At 41.3% G+C, this 22284-nt stretch overlaps 1 protein-coding gene and 1 long non-coding RNA gene across 4 annotated transcripts in view; one reads left to right on the top strand and one right to left on the bottom strand.

Moving 5' to 3' along the window:
• Positions 1 to 22284, bottom strand: part of ptar1 (protein prenyltransferase alpha subunit repeat containing 1) — a 72100-nt gene that overhangs the window by 31427 nt on the left and 18389 nt on the right. For all 3 annotated transcript variants that reach the window (XR_004614949.1, XR_004614950.1, XM_034595801.1), the window contains 2 exons: positions 21810 to 21914; positions 6381 to 6624 (listed from right to left, as the gene is read on the bottom strand). Coding sequence is in view for 1 of the 3 variants with exons in the window: in XM_034595801.1 (XP_034451692.1) it covers positions 6381 to 6624; positions 21810 to 21914 (349 nt within the window). In the remaining 2 variants the exon portion in view is untranslated. The remainder of the gene's footprint in view (positions 1 to 6380; positions 6625 to 21809; positions 21915 to 22284) is intronic.
• On the top strand, positions 534 to 18961 carry LOC117767928. Its single transcript, XR_004614964.1, has 3 exons — positions 534 to 544; positions 2557 to 2561; positions 18694 to 18961. It is a non-coding gene; the product is annotated as an uncharacterized LOC117767928 (long non-coding RNA).

Raw genomic sequence — 22284 nt, 5'->3', positions numbered from 1 at the left:
CCCAAGCTGCCTCTTGCTGGACTTGGCTTGTAATCTTCGAGACTTGCATCACATCATACTTCTTCTTTGTTTGGTTTATTGGCGGGTGGCAACCAGCATCGAGGTGCATTACCGCCATCTACTGCATAAACTTCTTCTTTATTTGGTTTATTGGATGGTGGCAACCAACATCAGGGTGCATTACCGCCATCTACTGTGTGTTTTAATATCCTACTTCCCCATTGAGTACTGTATCTCCTATTACCCTTGATATATGACAGCTTTTCCTTCTTCTATGTTCGGTCTAGTAGTGGATGGCAACCTACTCTGTTTGAGCGTATATCAGAGTTTTCTAGGCCGCACTCTGGGATTGACCCAGAGTGTGTGTGTCTGTGTCTGTGTGTGTGTCTGTGTGTGTGTGTGTGTGTGTGCGTGCGCGCGTGCGTGCGTGCGATCATCCGCAAGCCCTGGCCGGCCAGGGTTAGGGTGACCCAAGGATTGTCATTATCCAATTCTCCTGGGGTCATTGAGACCAATGGATTGTCATTCTCGATTCTCCTGGGGAGTCATTTAGACCCCCAGAGAGGCCGGTGTGTTTCTCTGTGGGGTCATTTAGACCCACAGCTGATTCCAATTGTAATCTCTGGGGGGTATATTAGACCCACAGAGAAGCCGGTGTGTTTCTCCGTGTGCCATTCTCCCGTCACGATGTCACGTCAAGCGCGTTTCACCAGAGAACAGGTTCTCCAACAGCTATTCTCCCAGCAACAATCCTCTGAACCCGAAGAGGACGCGGAAGAGCAAGACCGAGAAGCGGACGGAGAAGCAGATGGACAAGCAGACGGAGAAGCAGATGGAGAGGCAGACCGAGAAGAAGACCAAGACTACGACCCAGTGGGTGATGCTGCTGCAGATTCGTCATCCTTGGAAGAAGACGAAGAAGGACAAGACCATGGCATCACCACCACCACCACCGGACTCGTGGAAAGAGAGACCTTCCTGTCAAGAAATGGAGAAATAACATGGTCCTCGGGGGCGTACGACCAAGAGGAGGACTCCTCCTCCTCCTCTGCTGTGGCTCAAAGCGCCGCTGCTACGCCCATCGGGGTCCCCCCCGGGCCCCACGATGCACGCGACGTCCCGCGCCGGTGACCTAGCCTCGACGTTCCGCCTGTTCGTCATGCCGACGGTAGAGAACATCATCCTGGAGATGACAAATCGGGAGGGTCCAGACTGCTGTGCTTCGACGACTGTGAGACGAGACACGCCACGGACAAATTGGCGGCCGTGCGAGAGGTCTGGGACGCATGGGTGGCGCGGCTGCCGCGCCTCTACAACCCGGGGCTTGAAGTGGCCGTGGACGAGCAACTGGTTCCATTCAGAGGTTATTCTTTTTTTTCGTTTTTTAAAATATTATTATTATGTTATGTTATTATGTTATGTAGCTATAGCTAGATAGCGGCTGCTAGTCCTCGTCCTCATCTCCTCTCCTCCTCTTCTTCTCTTCTTCTCCCCAGGCCGGTGTCCTTTCCGACAGTACATGCCCAGCAAGCCGGCGAAATACGGGATCAAGTCGTGGGTGGCGATGCAAAATCCAGCTACTCTTGGAAGATGCAAGTCTACACCGGAAAGCCGACTGGCTGACGGGCTGCTCGCGGTCAAGGGAAGAGAGGTGTTCTCATCCATGCCCACCGCCACTCTGGTGTCCTACATCCCAAAGAAAAACAGGAACGTGGCGCTCCTGAGCACGCGGCACGCGGAGGCCGACGTCAGTGACCGCGAGGACAGGAAACCTCCACACTTTCGAATTCCTCTGACCCTTCTTTTCAACAATGTCCTCATCTTTTTAACCTAGGGCTTTGTCCGTTGGGGTGTAACGCTGTTGCTCGAGTTTTCTTAAACATTTTTTGTTGTCATTATCTGTTTTTTCTCGCTCCCACTCCTGAAGTACTGGTGTGCACAGCTGCAGTAGAAGAGGTGTGCCTTTTCACTAGCCTCACTATTTTATTACAATTCTGCAGTCAACGATTCGAATGCACCTCAATGCAAAATATGAACTCCCTTTTTATTTAGAAAGTGCTTTAAAAAATATTACAGACTGTTACTGTTATAACAAGTGTGCTGTAATTTACAAAATAAAAATGAGACTACAACTGTAAGTCTATGACAGTGGTTAGTGCTCTCCAAAACTGATTTGACATTCATTCAGTTTAGACTTGTTTGCTGCATCTAAGGCTTGAAAGGACAAACTCTGGTTATAGCCTTTACTGTATCAAGAGGGCCCCGCCTGGCCCCCCCTTGGCAGCGCTCCTCTGCTGTTTTCTACTCACTCACACTTAGAACTGATCTTTATAAAAACCTGCTTAATTCATATTTATGTTCCTGGATAAACAGGGTGTTGCTTCTTCTGAAACATTGAAGTTAAAACACTGTGTTGCACACTGTGTGCTGTGTGCAACAACCTAACCTGGCGTGGCTGTTACTCTATTCCAGCCACATGATTGGTTCGGCGTGGAGCTATTCTCATTATAATTGGTTGTTCATGGATGGAATGAGTTCTATTGTATTTTTATCAAGGAAAGGTTATTTTGCTAAAAAACTTCCTGATTGTTAACTCTTCTGCCCACTGTAATGCTGCCGCAATCGCTACCATCTCTACTGTGTAAACTGACAAATGATCGGAGGTTCTCCTGTTCACTGAAACTTTTAAGTCTGGTATACTGAAACCAAAACCGGTTCTTCCTGTAATAGGATATTTGGATCCATCTGTATATACTAATATAAATGTTTCGTATAATGTTTACAATCTATGTTCCAACAAAACTGCTATATTGTCAATCTTTACGTCCTTCAATAGATGTCTAATCAATAGACACTGAGGGGAACTGCCAGGGTGGTGTTAGTGACAATGGTACAGTAGGGATATAACTTCTCTGATGTGAATGTATCTGGCTACTTTTATACTGCTCCACACAAAACACTGGCTCTTGGCTGCTTTACTCTACCAACATAGAAGAAGTACCTTTGTTGATGGATGTTTTTATCTTCAGAATGCCTCTGAAGATTTGCCTAGTAATTCATTATCAACTGTTTTCGCCTAAGATGCAAAGGCATTTCACCCATCTCAACCTGAACAGTAGACACGATGTTTTGAAAGCAACACAGCAGAGTCTCAAAGCTTGAGCTTGCACAACCTCCAACTTCTTTATCAATGCAGAACCATAAGAGATACAACCATTGTCTAGCACAGATCTAACGAGCGCTACATAGATATTTCTCATTGACAACCTGCTCGCTCCCCATTCTGTTAGACGTCTTATCACATTAATTATTGTTTTACATTTGGAGAGTATGTTGTGTATATGTTCATTCCATGTGAGCTGAGTGTCAAACCACACTTTCCAAAACCTGATGACTTTCACTTGCTCTATTCGTTGTCCATACATACTTAGCTGTGTATCAACACCTTTCTTTCTAGTTTGCCAGCTAAATACAGGTCGGTGGTTCGATCCCATTCTTCCCCATTTGCGAGCCTAAGTGTCCATAGCAAGACACTGATATTTTCTGTTTTCGGTCTGTTCTTATTTATTATTATTATAAATATTGTGGGTCAAAATGTGTCTGATGCTAATTTTCATTTTTATGCTGATGACACTGTTGTATATAGCTCTGCGGCAACTCTTGTACAGGTCGTGGAACCCTTGCAAATAGAGTTTTGTTTAAAGTACCTTACTTCAGCTGAAACTTGTTCTTAACACAGACATGACAAAAATTATGCTGTTTACTACTTCTAGGAATAGACCACAAGCTATCCCTCCAGTGGTCACTCTTGATGGAAGAGAAATAGAGGTGGTTAATTCTTATAAATATCTGGGTATTCTGATTGATGAGTCCCCCACTTTTAAGCCACATTTGCAGCACCTGTAAGAAATGTGACTTGTTGCTGCAACTTTTTTATCTGTACTTGATAATGATCCTTTATATGCATAAATCTGCCTGGCAGAGTAAACTTCACTCAGCCTACCATGCCTCCCTGAGATTTATTACAAATTGTAAAGCTTTGACTTATCACTGAGTTATATTCTCAGGTAGGATGGCCTGCTCTGACCACCCAAGTTGATTCTGGGCCTGCTCCCTCATTTCCTGTTTGGCTGCATTACGCAGAAACGTATTGGACATTACTCTCTGCATTCTCAGAACATCTTTTTACTCTATGTTCCAAATGTCCGCACAGAAATTAGGAAAATGGCTTTTGCTTATTCTGCACCTGCATATTGGAATTTATTGCAGAAGGAATTAATCTCACTGGAGGCAGATTCTATAAGATGTTGCTGTTTTTAACTTACCTGGTTGTGAAGCTATAATCTTTTTTCGTTCTTTTGATCTTGTTTTAGGTTGTGCTTACTTTTGTTTGTAACTATGTTTTTATCTGTGCTGATGTCTATCTTGGCCAGGTCTCCCCTGAAAAAGAGATTCTTAATCTCAATGGGCCTTTCCTGGTGAGTAAATAGAAACTCAACCCTGAATTGCCCCTTGTCATAGAAAACAAGTGTTGCACATTGATGCACTGTATGAATGTGTGTGAATGGGTGAGAAACTGTACTGGAAAGCGCTCTGAGTGGTCATCAAGACTAGAAAAGCGCTATATAAATACAAACCATTTACCATCTACATTTAAGGTTTGACTTAAAACGTTCCTTTTTGATAGAGTTATGTTATGCTGCTATGTTATGCTGCTATAGGCCTAGACTGCTGAGGAATCTGCCATCATGCACTGACCACTTCTCTCTCAGTTTTTTCCACACACCTCTCTACTCAGCTAAAGGTTTCCTCCAGATAGGAGGGAGTTGCACTTGCTTGTTGTGTGAACAGTTGGGTTTATCTATGATTTTCTAAGGTTGTAACCTGACAATGTTAAGTGCTTTGAATGTTAGTTAAAATAGTGAGACTTGTAGTTTGACAGTGAGGACATGCAAAAGACACTGAATTCCCTCAAGTGAATCTATATCTTTAACGGAGAACATGATCGGGGGAGACCATCAAATTCTGATCATCTCTAAACAACCTCGCTTGTTGAGTGAGCCTCTCACAATCATCCAATATCGACTGGGTTTTAAGACTATGAAGAGACAGGTGCTTATACAAAGTAAACTGAGTTAACCATGAACAAAGACAAAGTTTTGTGTTGGAGAGTAAATAGCCATGGTAACATATCATGGGTTAAACCTAATACCGAGGGATAAACTCAATAGTGACAGCTCTAAAGAGGGCTATGGCTGTATTCATAGAGTGTGGGGTTACAGTACGTAAATGTTCTGAGTTCTTCTGGCTTTGGTCATTAACAGAGTGTTTTTTTATTTAAAAATATTACTAACAACATGGACATTCAGGGGGCAAAATAACTTTCGTAGGCAATCACAAACACGTTTGTGCTTGTTTGGTGGCTGTGGCTGAGTAGTAGAGCAGTCGTCCTCAACCAGAAGGTCAATAGTTCGATTCCAAGTCTTCCTCATCTGCATGCTGAAGTGTCCTTGGGCAAGATGCTGTACCCTGAATTGCCCCTCATAGAAAAATAAAGTGGTGGTAATATAAAAACTGTATGAATGTGTGTGTGAATGAGTGAATAGCAAACTGTACTGTAAAGCGCTTTGAGTGGTCATCAAGACTAGGAAAGCGCTATATTTGTTTAATGATTAACAAAATGCCACGTCAGAGTTGGACATGTTTGACATTGATTTATAAATGAATATAATCAAATGTAAAATTAGCTATTATATTTTTACGCATTCAAAATGTGCCTGTTGGTGCATGGCATTGTTACTAAAAATATCCTATATCAGGGGTCTTCAACATTTTTCAGGCCAAGGACCCCCAAACTGATGGAGAGATGGAGCAGGGACCCCCTACTATATATATTGTATAAAATTGTGTTTTATATTAAACTGGGCCTAGTGCCATGTATAAACATAGCTACCCTGTTATTGTGCATTCAATACTAAGCTATTCAAATAATACACAGGTTCATATATTCATGTTTTTATTGTGTGTCGCTGAATAAGTGCATTGCTGAGTGAAAGATAACGTCTTCTGTCTCCATTTATCCGTTCGCTACAATATGTTGGATTCATGTTAATGTGTATTTAAAGACATTTAAATGTGTGGGAAAAAAATTGGTTGGAAAAAATAAAATAAAATAAAAAATATATAAAAAATTGTTTAATCAACAGGACCCCCTGTTGAAGACCTCTGTCCTAAAGGGAGTAATGGGTTCAATTCTAAGTTTGAAGTGTGTTAGGTGAGAGTTTGATGAGAAAACACAAATTTCTGTGCTGATGAGTATGAAACTACATTAAATTAATCCTTAAAAATATATAAATAAAGGCACCTATTCTCTGTCCTACCTTGACATTCCCCTTGGCCATGTGCTGTAGGACCCAGATGCGGTGGGACCAGGCATTGTAGTTGCTGGAATAGTGGCAGGCAGCATCAGAGCACACTTTTATCTCTTGCTGGAGAGTCCTGGACAGATGGTCACTAACTTGCTGGCTCCTCTCACTATCAGCCTGTGCTGCTTCACCCTGCGGCTGCTTCCTGCTGTGGCCCACAGCAGAGAACTGATGGAGGATCTGCTGCAGCACCCAGCGTCTGTAGGGAGACATCAACTGCTGAGTAACCTGTTGTACAGTTAATTAATGGACCAATAAAAAGACTGTTCATAATGGTATAATTTATATATTCCATAGTATGACGAGGTAAGACTAATGGAAGTTGAAGCAGAGCAATTGCCTCGCTTCTCCGTCCGTCTCATTGGTTGGTTTGTACGTTTTTTTACCAGAATTTAAAATCAATTATTATAAATAATTATTACATTTTCATGGATTAAAAAACTAAATATCTTGACTTACAACACCGAAATTCCAATAGCCTGTTCCATTATGAATCTGATTTCCAGTTTCTAAATAACCCAGCACTGTTAATGTCGGACAAATCTCTTATGAAACCTTTTATTTGTGCTCTGTTTTATTTATATATTTGTTTTTTTTTGCAAGGAACGAAGTTGAAAGTATGCAGGTAAGGTAAGCATTTTTTTTAGGTGTACATTATCAGTTAATTGCATCACGGATAAACAAACATTGTGTGGTTAGGTGCTCTATTCAAGCGCCCAAATGCGAACTATATTCTGCCCAAGACAGTGAGCGTCTGTCCGAATGTGTTTTGGGAGCAAAGGGATCTATTTGGACAATATGATGTTATGAGCTCCTTGATATATGATGGGGCTGGATTGTGATTGATTGTGGCCCTATAGGGGAGGCTTTCACATGTAAATGAAAAGTGAGCTTTACAAATGCAAATCAGGTTAGTTTGACTCACCAATGGTGCAGGGGGTAAACTTTTTTTCTAAAAGGTACTAACTCCATTTTAAGGGAATCTCTGGTATAAATACATCAGGCTTAGTATAATTATAGAATCATAAATGTAGCTTGAATAGATGCTGTGTGCAATTAATTATGCTATAATGAATTACATTGTATACCATTAGCAATGGTCAATGTTATTTAAAAAAAAGATAGAAACAGTGCAAACAACATTTATTTTAATGCTCTCCAATGAGGGTTGTTTTAAATACGTACATACGTACAAGGGTTGAAGAGCTAGATATAGTTTATTTCCCTGGTATGAAAACCCACCTCTTCAATCTTGTCTATAAACACTGTCTGTTCCCTGCAAGCTCCAAACTTCTACTGGCTTTCCATAGAAATGTCTGTTCGTATGGGGATTAAGCCAGGAAACTTGGGCAATAACATGTTGGATGCAGAACCTTTTCTCATTACATTAATAATAATAATAATATAATAATAATCTTTATTTATATAGTACTTTTCAAAACATATGTTTACAAAGTGCTTTACAAAGGCAGCATAAAAACAGACAGGTCATAAAACATCAGGTTTAGAAGAAACAGGTAAAATACATTTGTGTATAAATACAAGTGCCGTGTAAGATTCTCAGTAAAAGTTATGAAGAAGTCAGTTATAAAGAAAGTTAAGACTCAGGTAAAATAAGGAAAGGCTCTCCGATAAAAGTGTGTTTTAAGAAGGGACTTAAAAGAGTTCACTGAGTCAGCTGACCTGATCTCTTCATGCAGGTTGTTCCAGAGCCTCGGGGCCCGGACTGCAAATGCTCTGTCCCCCTTAGTTTTTAGCCGGGCCTCCGGAACAGATGAGAGACCTCTAGCCGAGGATCTCAACGTGCGTACTGGTGTGTATGATTCTAAAAGATCAGCGATGAAGCAGGGAGCGAGGCCATGAAGGGCCTTAAAAGTGATCAGTAAAATCTCAAAATCAATTCTAAAACATACAGGGAGCCAGTGTAAAGATGCTAAAACAGGAGTGATGTGATCATGTTTCTTAGTTCTTGTTAAAAGCCTGGCAGCTGAGTTCGGGACAGTCTGGAGTCGATCAATAGATTTTTGACTCAGGCAGGTAAAAAGGCTGTTACAATAATCTAAACGTGATGAGATAAAAGCATGTAAAATCGTCTCTGTGTCCTCAAAAGTTAGCATGGATCGTATTTTAGAAATATTTCTCAGGTGATAAAAACAGGATTGCACAAGCTTAGTGGTGTGCTGCTCAAAACTTGGCTATTTGTCAAACCAGACTCCCAGATTCTTTGCCACAGGCTTTGTATTGTTCAATAGGGAACCAGCAGATGGCAGTATTTGTTTTGCCATGTGCCCAATAACAAGAATCTCTATTTTGTTCGAGTTCTACTGAAGGAAATTCTGAGACATCCAGTTTTTTATGTCATAGAGGCAGTTAATGAGTGAACTCAGCATGCCCGGGTCTTTGTGTCTTACAGGTAAGTACAGCTGCGTATTGTCAGCATAACATTTTTAATGAGACACCATGCCTATGAATTATGTTCCCAAGGGGAACAAAAAATAAAAAAATATAAAAATAAAATAGGCCCCAAGACTGATCGCTGCGGTACACCATACTTTAGAGTTAAAAATTATGAGACAGTTATTAACAGAGACACAGAAATTCCGGTTAGACAGGTATGAAGCAAACCACTCCAGCGCTGTGCCAGATATCCCCACCCAGTGATCCAGTCTGTTTAAAAGAATGCTGTGGTCCACTGTGTCAAATGCTGCACTGAGGTCCAGAAGTACCAGGATTGAGCACATGCCGTCATAAGCAGCCATTAGGAGGTTGTTGGTAACCCTGAGCAGGGCAGTCTCAGTGTTGTGGTACTTACAGAAGCCAGATTGGAGCTTTTCAAGATTTTGTTGTTTTCTAGTACTGACAGTAGTTGGATTGAAACAGTTTTTTCAAAAAATGTCGATATAAAAAGTAACTTAGAAATTGGCCTGTAGTTTTCAGGATAGGAGGGATCCAGCCCAGGTTTTTCTAAAAGGGGGTTTAAACACACAGTTTTAAAATAATCAAGGACAAGGCCATTAGACACGGAACTGTTAAAAACTGAAAGCAAGCAGGGCCCAACAGATTGCAGTACTTGACGTGAACATTTTGTTGGAATTATATCAATGGGGCTTGAAGACACTTTCATGTGTGATTTGGTTTTTAAACGTTCCGAGAGAGTGATAGGGTAGAACTGGTTAAAAACGGCTTGTTGGTGGTAATCGAGGACATCATTGTGGGTGGCACTGGGGGTAATAGAGGCTCTTATTGACTCGACTTTATCAGTAAAATATGATAAAAACAATCAGCATCGCTTTCAGCTGGGGAACATGGAGGTGTTGGGTTGAACAGCTGATGCACAGTTTTAAATAAAAAATTTGGATTATGTTGGTGAGTGGCAATAAGTTGTGAAAAGTAAATTGTTCTCGCATTCTTAATCATTGTCTTATATTGTCCCAGTAAATCTTTCATGTTATTGTAATATACATTAAGATTGGATTTTTTCCAACAGCGCTATGCCCTCCTACACTCCCTTTTACAATTTCAGATGTTTTCATTTATCCAAGGCTGTTTTTTTCCTGAGCACTTAGACCGAACCTTCACAGGTGCAATAATATTTAGTGAAGACAGACAGATTGTGTTAATTTGGTTGACGAGATCGTTGGAATTAAAAATGAAAGTCTTATTTGATAATGATCTTACATTAGAAGTATTTGTGCCAGGAGGTAAAATCGGTGCATTCGCCCAAATCTCTAAGAGATTCAAAAAATTTCTGTGTGATTTTTTTGGCTTGACCGACCTACAAGTTACAACTACAGGAATATTAAAAGTATCTGACACAGCGCTGGGTGGTGATGCCCTTTTACACCGCAGAGTGGAGCTAGCGGCGGCGGAGAGAGTCAGTGGCAGAGAGGAAGAGTGATGTTCAGTGACCGGTGTAGTGTCCAGGTGTGCTGCGAGTCAGGTGCGTTTGGCGGTGGAGACAGCATGGAAAATGTTTGCTGCTAGGGCACAGGAGCCCCGTAGACTGGGGTAAATGTCATCTCTGTTAAAAAACAAGGCACGCTCCCAGAAAAGATTAAAATTGTCAATTAAAACCAAGTTGTTGGAGGGACATGCCGACTTTAGCCATGTGTTGAGGCTAAGCAGCCTGCTCAACGCCTTACACCTCGGTGGAGAGAGCGGATCGGTCCTGAGATAAAAACGGATTTGTTGCAGTCCTTGAGTTAATTAAAAAGACAGTTAAAATCATACTTCAGTATTTTGGACTCTTGGTGGGCGGTGTCGTTCGTGCCAATGGATGATGACGCTTCTGGCGTGAGGATGTTTACAGAGAAGAGAGGTGATCTGTTGAATTTCGTCCAAAACTGTAGCACCGGGGAAGCAGTAAGTTGCAGCAGTTTTTGTTTAATGTGTCTGACTATGGAATCACTGATGATGAGAGATGCAGGAGGAGGAGACACAGAGGTCTGAACCGGAGACGGGATAACGGGACGAGTGGAGTACTGTTTACAGCCAGGCCATGAAGAGGGGGCATGATGTCGAGAGCGATGGTTATGGTCAGTGTTATTTGTATGAGCCTGTTGGTTTGTAGCGACTAACTTGGTCCCCAGTGACCGTTTTCCCTGATTTTGCGAGGAAGCTGCATCACCAGGGGTTAGGCCGGGAGTGGCGCCGCTGGAGCAGGAGCTAGACCTGCAGCCAGCAGCAACACCGTGAGGGCTAGAGAGCATCTCTGTTGGCCCTGGAGGCGGGAGCGACGCCGTCGGAGGAGGAACTGGACCTACAGTCAGGAGCGTCTCTGCTGGAGGTAGAGCTGGAGGGGGGAATTCCTGTTGATCCAGGAGGTCGAACTTATTTTCAAGGTGGATTTCCTTAAGATGTTTGGTGCTGCAAACCCACCTGCTGCTGTGCTTATCCCTGCCTACCACGGACTAAACTTCAGTTGGCTCAGCACGCGGAGTAGAGCTGGCTGAGGCCTTGGGTTTAGCTCCCAATAGTTCTTAAAACAGCTTAAATTGAAGTGCAATCGACTAAAGTCCCGAATCCAGTCAAGGTTATTATTAAAAAGCACCTAATAATTCAGATGTGTAGGTTAAGAATTTGTCTAAAATTGAATAAAAACAGGCTAAAAGTGAAATTCAAGAGAGCTGTTGGCAGGTAGTGTGTACACGCCAGCGCATGAGCAACATCATTGGAGTGCTTTACAATGAACTGCTTTATAATGGCTGGGTGTGGTTCTGTTAAAGGGTCAAGGATGGGATCCTCAAAACTGTTAGTGTTTGCACACCACTGAGCATAAACATATGACCTTTCTGCTCTAGTTCCATCTATGGAGTTACATTCATATTTGTTACCCTTTTGTAAAAGTCAACCTCAGTGATACAATTTTCAGGGTAAATCTGAGGATACATTGTCAACATTGCATGTCTGTCAAGCTCATGATAATCTATTAGAATTGAGACAGTGGCCCCACTGGACAGTTTTCTAAGAGAATTCTTTCTGCTTACACCTAAACACTGTGCTTCACATAAAGCATATCAGCTGTGTTATTGCGCAACCATTTGTCCTTCCAAAATACTGGCAAATTCAGCACAATATTCACATGTCCATGACATACTAAGCTGTTGACTCTGCCGATATTGCCTCATAATTTTGACTTTAATTGTCCTATTGTTGTTATTAAACTAGTATTCCATTAAAATGCTCAATTGAAAAACACCAGAAAGAATTAACTTATATTAAACATATAACATCAGGCATCACATCAGTATATTTAGTCTTCAGTAACTGCAGCGTTTTTGGTATAGGCTTATTAATAATTACACATAAATTATAATTTGTAACAATACTTTTATTGTTATTATTATTATTATTATCAGTATTCTTTTTGTAAGGGAGGGGTTTACTCAAGTCTGTATTATAATGACCCAGGGTGACCAATAGCAACAGATCTACCAGCCAATCACAAGTGAGGCCTGGGTTTCATCCAATGGTGGAGTGAGATAAGTTCTAGCCAGGGGTTTCACTGCTATTCATTTGCTAATTAGATCACACCTTGCTACATACACTTGTTTCTGCTGTATTGTTTGTAGTGTTTGTCTCCACCATTTTGCAAACATTTAGTCCAGAAACGAAACAGCGTTTTCACATTAGCTACACAAGGCAAGGCATTGGCTGACTTAGTACCCCCACCTCAGGAGATGATGTCACAGTGCTTGCTATATATTATAACAGATAGCTTGACCTATTAATTGATGAAGATATTTACTACCAACTATTATTATTATCAATATAAATTAATTTAATTGATTATTTTTTCAGCCCTAGACTCAAGTCCATTATCCAGGTTTTGCACTGACCCACAATCGGAGAGAAGAAACCTGGTAAGCCCCATCTGGTAAAGAAATAGTCCTTAATAGTGTTTTGCACACTCCGAAGGACCTGTGGCCTCACCAAATGGAGACAACTCTGGCCCCTCCTGTACAAGATGTCTGTGTTGGTGGACCAGTCCAGTTTGTTGCTGAGGTGAACACAGGCTATTGGTATGCATGTTTCTGACCAAACTCTCAGTAACGACACAGTTTACTAACAGTGCATACGCACAGATCTGTGCTTAACCCGTGCGTAAGAACGTTTGACGAATGAATCTGGGATTCATCAATATGTTCGTACCTAAATTTGTTCATACTCTGCGAACAAATTTAGAACTTCCTCATGACCATGCATACGCATAAATGATGAAGGCCTGACTGTCCTGAAAAATGTAAAGACAAACCCTTTTAACAAAATGCATAAGAGACGGCGTTCATCCCACTTGGGATGGAGCAGCTCTCTTATCTAGGAATATTACTCAGTCTATAAAATGACAACCCAGAGTTGGGACCAGGACGCAGAGCTGCAGTGCTAAACACTTCTCTGTGCTCCCTCTGGATCAGTCACACAACCACAAACCCATAGAGATTGTGTCTGTCCACCGTCCTATTAAATTATGTAAATCAAACAATAACAGAGGGAGAATTCTACACAAAAATCTAATACAAATTAACACAACCTCTGCAACAACTCAAGAAACAAAGACTTTTAAATGTGGTCTTTTAAACATAAGATCATTATCATCAAAGGCTATTTTAGTTAATGAACTAGTCTCAGATCAAAAAATAGATTTATTGTCCCTCACTGAGACCTGGCTGCATCCCGATGTCAGCCTAAATTAATCTACTCCAGTCATATAAATACACACGTTCCCCGAGAATTTGGCCGAGGAGGTGGAGTTGTTGCTATTTTTAACTCTAGTCTATCAATTAATCCTAAACCTAAACTAAGCTACAACTCATTTGAAAGTCTTGTTCTTAGTCTTCCACACCCATCCAAGAAACACCAACAGCCAATCATATTTGCTGTAGTTTACCGTGTAGTTTATTCCCTGAGTTTTTATCAAACCTAAGATAAAATTATTATTGTTGGTGACTTTAATATTCATGTTGATAATAATAATGATAGCCTTAGCGTAGCATTTATTTCAGTACTAGACTCAATTGGTTTCAGTCAGTGTGTACACCAACCTACTCATTGTTGTAACCACACACTTGACCTTGTACTATCATACGGTGTCAAAATTGAACATCTAACAATACTTCCGCGTAATCCAATTCTATCAGACCATAATTTAATAACCTTCGATTTTTCATTATCAGAATACATGCCACTAATAAAAAACTCCTTTTCTAGATGCCTACCTGATAGTGCTGTAGCTAAATTTAAGGAAATAATTCCAATTACATTTAAACCCGTATTGTCCGTCGATATAATCAACAAATTCTTTAAAAACCCTAGCTCCACTGAGATTGACCATCTCGTCGATAGCTCTGTAAAGTCATTACAATTAACATTAAACTCAATAGCGCCTCTAAAAAAGAAACATGTAAAACATAGTAAATTAGCTCCGTGGTATAATTCCAAGACACATGAATTAAAACAAGCATCAAGAAAACTAGAAAGGAAGTGGCGCTCATGCAACCGTGTTGAATATCTCCTAGCCTGGAAGAATAGTGTTAAAGCATATAAGAAGGCCCTCCACAAAGCAAGAGCTGCCTACTACTCCACATTAATAGAAGAAAATAAAAACAACCCCAGGTTTCTCTTCAGCACTGTAGCCAGGCTTACAGAGAGTCACACCTCCACCGAACCCAGTATTCCTCGATCCCTAAATAGCAATATCTTTATGACCTTCTTTAATGATAAAATTCTAACTATTAGAAATCAAATCAAACATCTCCTGCCCTCAATTGTCACTAATACCCCATCAAGAACAGAAATCTCATCCTACCAATTATTTAGACAGCTTCTCTCTGATCACCCTTGATCAGCTGACCAAAATAATCTCATGTTCTAAACAACTTGTATTTTAGATCCCATTCCTACAAAATTACTTAAAGAAATTCTGCCCCTAATTGATAGTACGTTACTGAACACAATCAATCTCTCATTATCATCAGGATATGTACCACAGTCCTTTAAAATAGCTGTAATCAAACCCCTTCTCAAAAAAAACACCCTGGACCCGGAGGTTTTAGCCAACTACAGACCGATATCCAACCTGCCCTTCCTGTCTAAAATCCTTGAAAAAGTTGTAGCCAATCAGCTGTGTGAGTTTCTCCACGAAAATAATGTATATGAAGACTTTCAGTCGGAGTTTAGAGCTAATCATAGCACAGAGACAGCCTTGGCAAAAGTCACTAATGACCTTCTAATAGCTTCAGATCAGGGATGTGTGTCTGTCCTCGTTCTGTTAGATCTTAGTGCAGCATTCGACACAATTGACCATCAAATTTTATTACAGAGACTACAACAGTTAATTAGCAATAAAGATTATTAAACATTATATATGCTTCCACTAGGAAACATTATCAGGACACACTCGGTAAATTTCCACTGCTATGCGGATGACACCCAGTTATACTTGTCAATAAAATCTGAACAAAAACAAATTTCTAGGACCGCCTTCTTCCACTTGCGTAATATCTCAAAAATCAGACATGTCGTTTCTCAAAAAGATGCAGAAAAACTAATCCACGCCTTTGTTACATCCAGACTTGATTATTGTAATTCCTTATTATCAGGCTCCAGCAGTAAGTCGTTAAAGACTCTGCAGCTTGTCCAAAATGCTGCAGCACGTGTCCTGACAAGAACTAAGAAAAGAGACCACATTTCTCCAGTATTAGCTTCGCTACACTGTCTTCTGGTTAAATCTAGAATAGAATTTAAAATTATCCTCCTCATCTTCAAGGCCCTTAATAATATGGCACCATTATACCTCAAAGAGCTGATAGTACCTTATCAACCCACTAGAGCACTGCGCTCTCAGAATTCAGGCTTACTTATCCCTAAAGTTTCTAAAAGTAGAGAAGGAGCAAGAGCTTTCAGCTATCAAGCTCCTCTCCTATGGAATCATCTCCCACTTTCAGTTCGGGAGACAGACACCATCTGTACGTTTAAGAGTAGGCTTAAAACCTTCCTTTACGATAAAGCTTATAGTTAGAGCCGGTCCAGGCTTGCCTTAGACCTGCTCTTAGTTATGCTGCTATAGGTCTAGAACAGGGGTCAGCAACCTAAGGCACGCATGCCAATGATGGCACGCGGAGCCATAATCATTGGCACACTTATTAAAGAAATGTTCAAAGGTTTTGCCGTCACGCAGCCTGTATTATTTAGCTTGATTGATGTTAACACCTCCCAGCCACTAGGTGCCAGTAATGCGCCATAGGCTGGATGCCAATCGCCATTAAATAATAATAAGAAGAAGCCTCCCAGCCGGCGCAGCTCGCATTTCCCCACATGAATCTCCGTGAAGTGCAGCCGCTCAGGTGTATTGGTGATGGAATGCCCGCTAGCTAAAAAACTGAAGGCATGGGCATTTCAGCCCTCATGGGCAGAAGACTGTGGCTTTGTTTTTCATAAGGACCGTGCTGTGTGCACGTTTGAAAATGTTGTGTGCCGAACGTCCAGTGTTAAGCGCCACTTTGAGACAAAGCACGAAAGAAGTTTCAAAGATCAGGCAGACAAGGGAGAATCGATCAAACGTGCAGTGTCCAGGTATGGGAAGCCAACTCTCTCAAAGTCTTTGAAGCAATTTTGCAATTCTGAATATGAGTGTGGTTGGTGGGGTTAATGACAAACTTATTATTGCAATCATAATGAGATAAACATGTTTCTTTAAAGTGTTGTTCTATATATAGCCAATATGGATGGAATAAAATGACATGTCTGTTGGAAATATTAATGTGGTTCAATAATAAAACTTAATATAAAATTTTTTTGATATGGCACACTAATTAACAAGAAAATTTTACATTGGCACTTATTGTCAAAAAGGTTCCCGACCCCTGGTCTAGAATGTCGGGGGACACATGACACACGGAGCTTCTTTTTCCAGCTTCTCCTTCCTCTTCTCAATCCTGATCACATCAAAGAAATTAATATCTCATCAATACATGTTACTGACTTGACTTCTTCCCCGGAGTCCCTTTGCACGGACCTAGTATTTGAGGCTTTTGACTACACATGTAGGACGAACTACAGTTCGTCCTACATGTGTAGTCAAAAGCCTAAGGCCGCATGTCCTTTGTTCTGGAGAAAACCAGAGCCTCCAGAACTCCGTCTCCCAGGGTGCCTCAACGTCACACAGAGGTGTGAAAACCGACCGGGGACACAAGTTTAAACTACTATTGGTCACTCTGGGCCCCATGACCTATGAGGTCACCAAGCCAATATAAGGCCAGGTCTCCCTCTCTTCATTCTCTTTTTACACCATCCTCGAGAGGAGCACACCGCTCTTCCTCGATTCCTCTGAGGGGAGAAGTCTGGCTTGTCCAACTCCTCTTTTCGATTCCTCAACTCAACGCAACCCTCCGAGAGGAGCTCAAAGGTGCAGCTTTCCACTCACCTCAACAAGGAAACCTCCTCCTAATCCAAGCTCTACCAACCTTCAGGCCGCGACACGAGGTCCGGCCTAAACAACGAACAGCAAAACCGCTGCACCGCACAGCAGAACCACAAAGACAGGAGACGCAACCCAGCAAGACGACTTCACAGAACTTCGAACAGCACAGCAACCCTTTTTCCCTTTCCATGGACGGGTAACACAACTGGGCTTAATAATTATACTAGGCTAAGCAAAGACTGTTTATTCGATTCCTTGTGATGTTTATAAGTTTGATTTGTGCTGCTGTGATATTTTGGTTACAAGTTATTTGAAAGTTAATGTTAGTTTGTTGTGCTCTTCACAGTCTTTCTTTGCATCCACTCTACATTATTTCTCTAACTTGGCACCAACACACACACAGACACACGCATATCTCAGCACCCATCTCTCTGACGCCCGCTAAATGTCGTAAACATTCCAAAGGGGGGAGGGGCGTTATCTTTGGAGTGGCCAACCGCCATTTTGGAAACATGAAAGCAGCAAGGGCATGCTGTACGCTAAGGGGACAGAACAGGAAGTCAAGTGCCAGGCAACAGTGAGAAGGGCCGTGGGCAAAGTGAGGTTGTGCTCTGAACTGTCATATAATGTTGAATTTGAGTCAAACTTTTAAAAATCAGACAATAACAAGTGAGTAAGAATGTTGGGTTCATGGGGCAGGTTCCACACCTAGGTGTGAAAAGGTGAAGGACCCCCAGGGAGACTGAGTTCAACGGCCCTTCTTTGTCTTTATGAACAAATGGCCATGTGATCAGGATTTGTGTACACATGCATCTCTTGTTGACCAATAGTGAATCCCAACAAGGGTAACAGCTAACTGGTTAGTTTTGTTTTCTTATCTGAGATTTGTTCTTATGCAAGAACTAAGAAAAAATCTCAGTTAGACAACACTAACAAACCACAGGCAGGTCAGAGTAGGAGGCAGCGGCAGATTGATGGACATATTGAAGAGGTTAACACATACAGGTGCATCTCAATAAATTAGAATATCATGGAAAAGTTCATTTATTTCGATATTTCAATTCAAAAAGTGAAAGTCATATTATATAGATTCATTACACACAGAGTGAAATATTTCAAGCGTTTATTTCTTTTAATTTTGATGATTATGGCTTACAGCTAATGAAAACCCCAAATTCAGTATCTCAGAAAATTAGAATATTACATAAGACCAATAAAACATATTTTTAATATAGAAATGTCAGCCTACTGAAAAGTATTGTAACGGACTGGTAGTTAGGATTATGTTCTGTTTGACTGCTATGTGGTCGTTATGACTTATGTTCAGCTAAGTACACTGTGTTAAATAAGTTCTGAGATGTCCCGAGGGTCAGTGAACAGGTCGGGGTGGGGCATGTGACAGTTCTAGACCAATGGCTGTGGGGTTGTGTGGGATGACAGGCTCTCATTGGCTGGTTTGTTAGCGGGTCAGGGGTGAAGGAGGAAGGGGAGTGAAGAAGACGAAGTTGTTGTTAGGAGTGTCGGGGTTAAGAACAAGAAGTGTGACATGTTCGGGTTGACTTTAATAAAGTTACAAATAAGAGAAGAAGTTCCGTGTTGTCTGTGAGGCGGGGACGCTACAGTATGTTCATATATATATGCACCAATGCTTGGTCGGGGCTCCTTTTGCATGAATTACTGCATCAATGCGGCGTGGCATGGAGGCGATCAGCCTGTGGCACTGCTGAGGTGTTATGGAAGCCCAGGTTGCTTTGATAGTGGCCTTCAGCTCGTCTGCATTGTTGGGTCTGGTGTCTCTTATCTTCCTCTTGACAATACCCCATAGATTCTCCCCATAGATTCTCTATGGGGTTCAGGTCAGGCGAGTTTGCTGGCCAATCAAGCACAGTGATACCATGGTCATTAAACCAGGTATTGGTACTTTTGGCAGTGTGGGCAGGTGCCAGGTCCTGCTGAAAAATGAAATCAACATCTCCATAAACCTCGTCAGCGGAAGGAAGCATGAAGTGCTCTAAAATGTCCTGGTAGAGGGCTGCGTTGACTTTGGACTTGATAAAACACAGTGGACAAACACCAGCAGATGACATGGCTCCCCAAACCATCACTGACTGTGGAAACTTCACACTGGACTTCCAGCAACTTGGATTCTGTGCCTCTCCACTCTTCCTCCAGACTCTGGGACCTTGATTTCCAAATAAAATGCAAAATTTACTTTCATCTGAAAAGAGGACTTTGGACCACTGAGCAGCAGTCCAGTCCTTTTTCTCCTTAGCCCAGGTAAGATGCTTCTGACGTTGTCTCTGGTTCAGGAGTGGCTTGACACAAGGAATGTGACAGTTGTAGCCCATGTCCTGGGTACGTCTGTGCGTGGTGGCTCTTGATGCACTGACTCCAGCCTCAGTCCACTCCTTGTGAATCTCCCCCAAAACTCTTGAATGGCCGTTGCTTCTCAATCCTCTCAAGGCTGCGGTTATCCCTGTTGCTTATGCACCTTTTTCTACCACACTTTTTCCTTCCACTCAACTTTCTATGAATATGCTTGGATACAGCACTCTGTGAACAGCCAGCGTCTTTAGCAATGACCTTTTGTGGCTTACCCTCCTTGTGGAGGGTGTCAATGACTGTCTTCTGGACAACTGTCAAGTCAGCAGTCTTCCCCATGATTGTGTAGCCTACTGAACCAGCCTTAGAGCCCATTTAAAGGCTCAGGAAACCTTTGCAGGTGTTTTGAGTTAATTAGCTGATTAGAGTGGGACATCGTGAGTCTACAATATTCAACTTTTTCACAATATTCTAATTTTCTGAGATACTGAATTTTGGGTTTTCATTAGCTGTAAGCCATAATCATCAAAATTAAAAGAAATAAACGCTTGCAATATTTCACTCTGTGTGTAATGAATCTATATAATATATGAGTTTCACTTTTTGAATTTAATTATCGAAATAAAAGAACTTTTCCATGACATTCTAATTTATTGAGATGCACCTGTATTTACAAAATGTTTACATATTAAATGTGTCACATGTTTCATGATGTGACAGCTGGAGTTTGTTAATTTTGAAAACAGAGTTTATTTCGGATTCTGAGTCAAGACATGACCCGGGATATGCGACAACTCACACAGCGCCACGGTCTGTGTCCAGATTAGAGAGTGGCTCAGGTTGCATTTATCTGTCTGAACCCATCAACCACAAAGAATACTAAACTATGCTTCTATCACTGGATGACCCTCACAACACTCACTGTGTGAGGACGGCAAAGAACATAATAAAAGACGTAACACACCCCAGGCACTATCTATTTAGGCTCCTCTCATCACGCAGGCGCTTCAGATCCATCCGTGTACACACAAATAGACTGTGTAAGTCTCAAACAACTTCTCTGTCATCTGAATCCACTGTGCAATATTATCACATGTATCATGTATAATTTGTATTGATCATATTCATCTCACCTTAAAACATTGTGCGATATTTATCATATTCATCATAACATTTAAATACACCGCGCATTATTAAAATTAATTGTCATACTTATCTTCACTGGTCCAAAAAATTAAGAGAACACTTAATTGTCACCCCAAGTCAGTTAAACTTCAGGGATATCAATCTGTCCATTTACAAAGCACAAGTGATTGTGAATCAATTTCACCTGCTTTGGTGGAAAAGAAAGTGACAACATGTGCAATGGAGAGCCAAAAGCAAGACAACCCCCAAAAAGGGAATGGTTTCGCATGTACAGACAATTGCTTTCTCCTTATACTTCCTGATTGATTAATTTTGTGACCATACTGTCAGAAACAGACTCCATGAGGGTGGCATGAGGGCCTGACGTCCTGTAGTGGGACCTGTGCTCACAGCCCTGCACCGTGCAGCTCGTGCAGCATGCAGCATTCACAATAGAACACCGAAATTCGCAGGACCGCCACTGGCGCCCCGTCTTCTTCACAGATGAGAGCAGGTTCACACTGAGCACATGTGACAGGCGTGAAAAAGTCGAGAGACGTTGTGGTGAACGTTATGCTGCCTGTAACATAGGGGTTTAACGTTACATGTATCCGAACCGAAAATTTCCGGTACTTTTATAATTTTCTTGAGCAGTGTATATCAGTCATTTTACTTGTATTACTTGTAGTATTACTTCTATTTTATTAAAGAACTTCATTTTATACCTCTTCTGCTTTCATTTATATTTCATTATATAGTTGTTTGTTTTTTCTATTTTTCTTTCTTATTATTTACAAAAAGCACAATTTGGATGGATGATGCTTTCGTAAGTTCATTGTGGTTGAATCATTACAATTAAGTATAAATAAATATAGTAATAATAATAATAATAACCCAGAGTGACACCAAAACAGCAATGATCATTATGTACTTGCACAACTACACAGCCACCCCAAACTAAAACTAATAAATGCATTTAAAGCTACAAACGGAGAGGGTGCTCAGCAACTACGTCTTACCGGTGTATCCACGTCTCTGGGCTCTTGGGGAATTTGGTGAGGGCAAGCTTGCCCAGATAGAGGTCCTTTTCTGGGTAAAGAACTCCGCACTGCAGCAGCTCCTTTCTGAAATAACAATCAGCTATACATTAGGCCGCTTGCTTACCAACACATAAGCATTTAACAGTGCAGAGGGGTGCAAATTTCAAATACTGGTTTTAAAGGAATGGCTCAACTGGGGCCTAATTTATAAAACAGTGAGTAGGATTCAGACTAAAAAGTGTACATGTGCACAATACTTAAGAAAACACATTTATAAAACCACTCTTTTTACATATGCGATTAATGCATTGAGTGTGGCAGAGAGGACAGTGCCTGAAATAGGATGAATGACCATCCTCACACATTACTGTATATGCCACTATATATTATGCATAGTGTATATTACATTATATCTGTACAGGAGAATAATGCCTGTCTAATTCTACAGATACTC

Source organism: Hippoglossus hippoglossus, chromosome 9, assembly GCF_009819705.1.
Source record: "Hippoglossus hippoglossus isolate fHipHip1 chromosome 9, fHipHip1.pri, whole genome shotgun sequence".
In the NCBI taxonomy this organism is placed as follows: Eukaryota; Metazoa; Chordata; class Actinopteri; order Pleuronectiformes; family Pleuronectidae; genus Hippoglossus; species Hippoglossus hippoglossus.
This window is presented reverse-complemented; position numbering and strand designations above follow the sequence as displayed.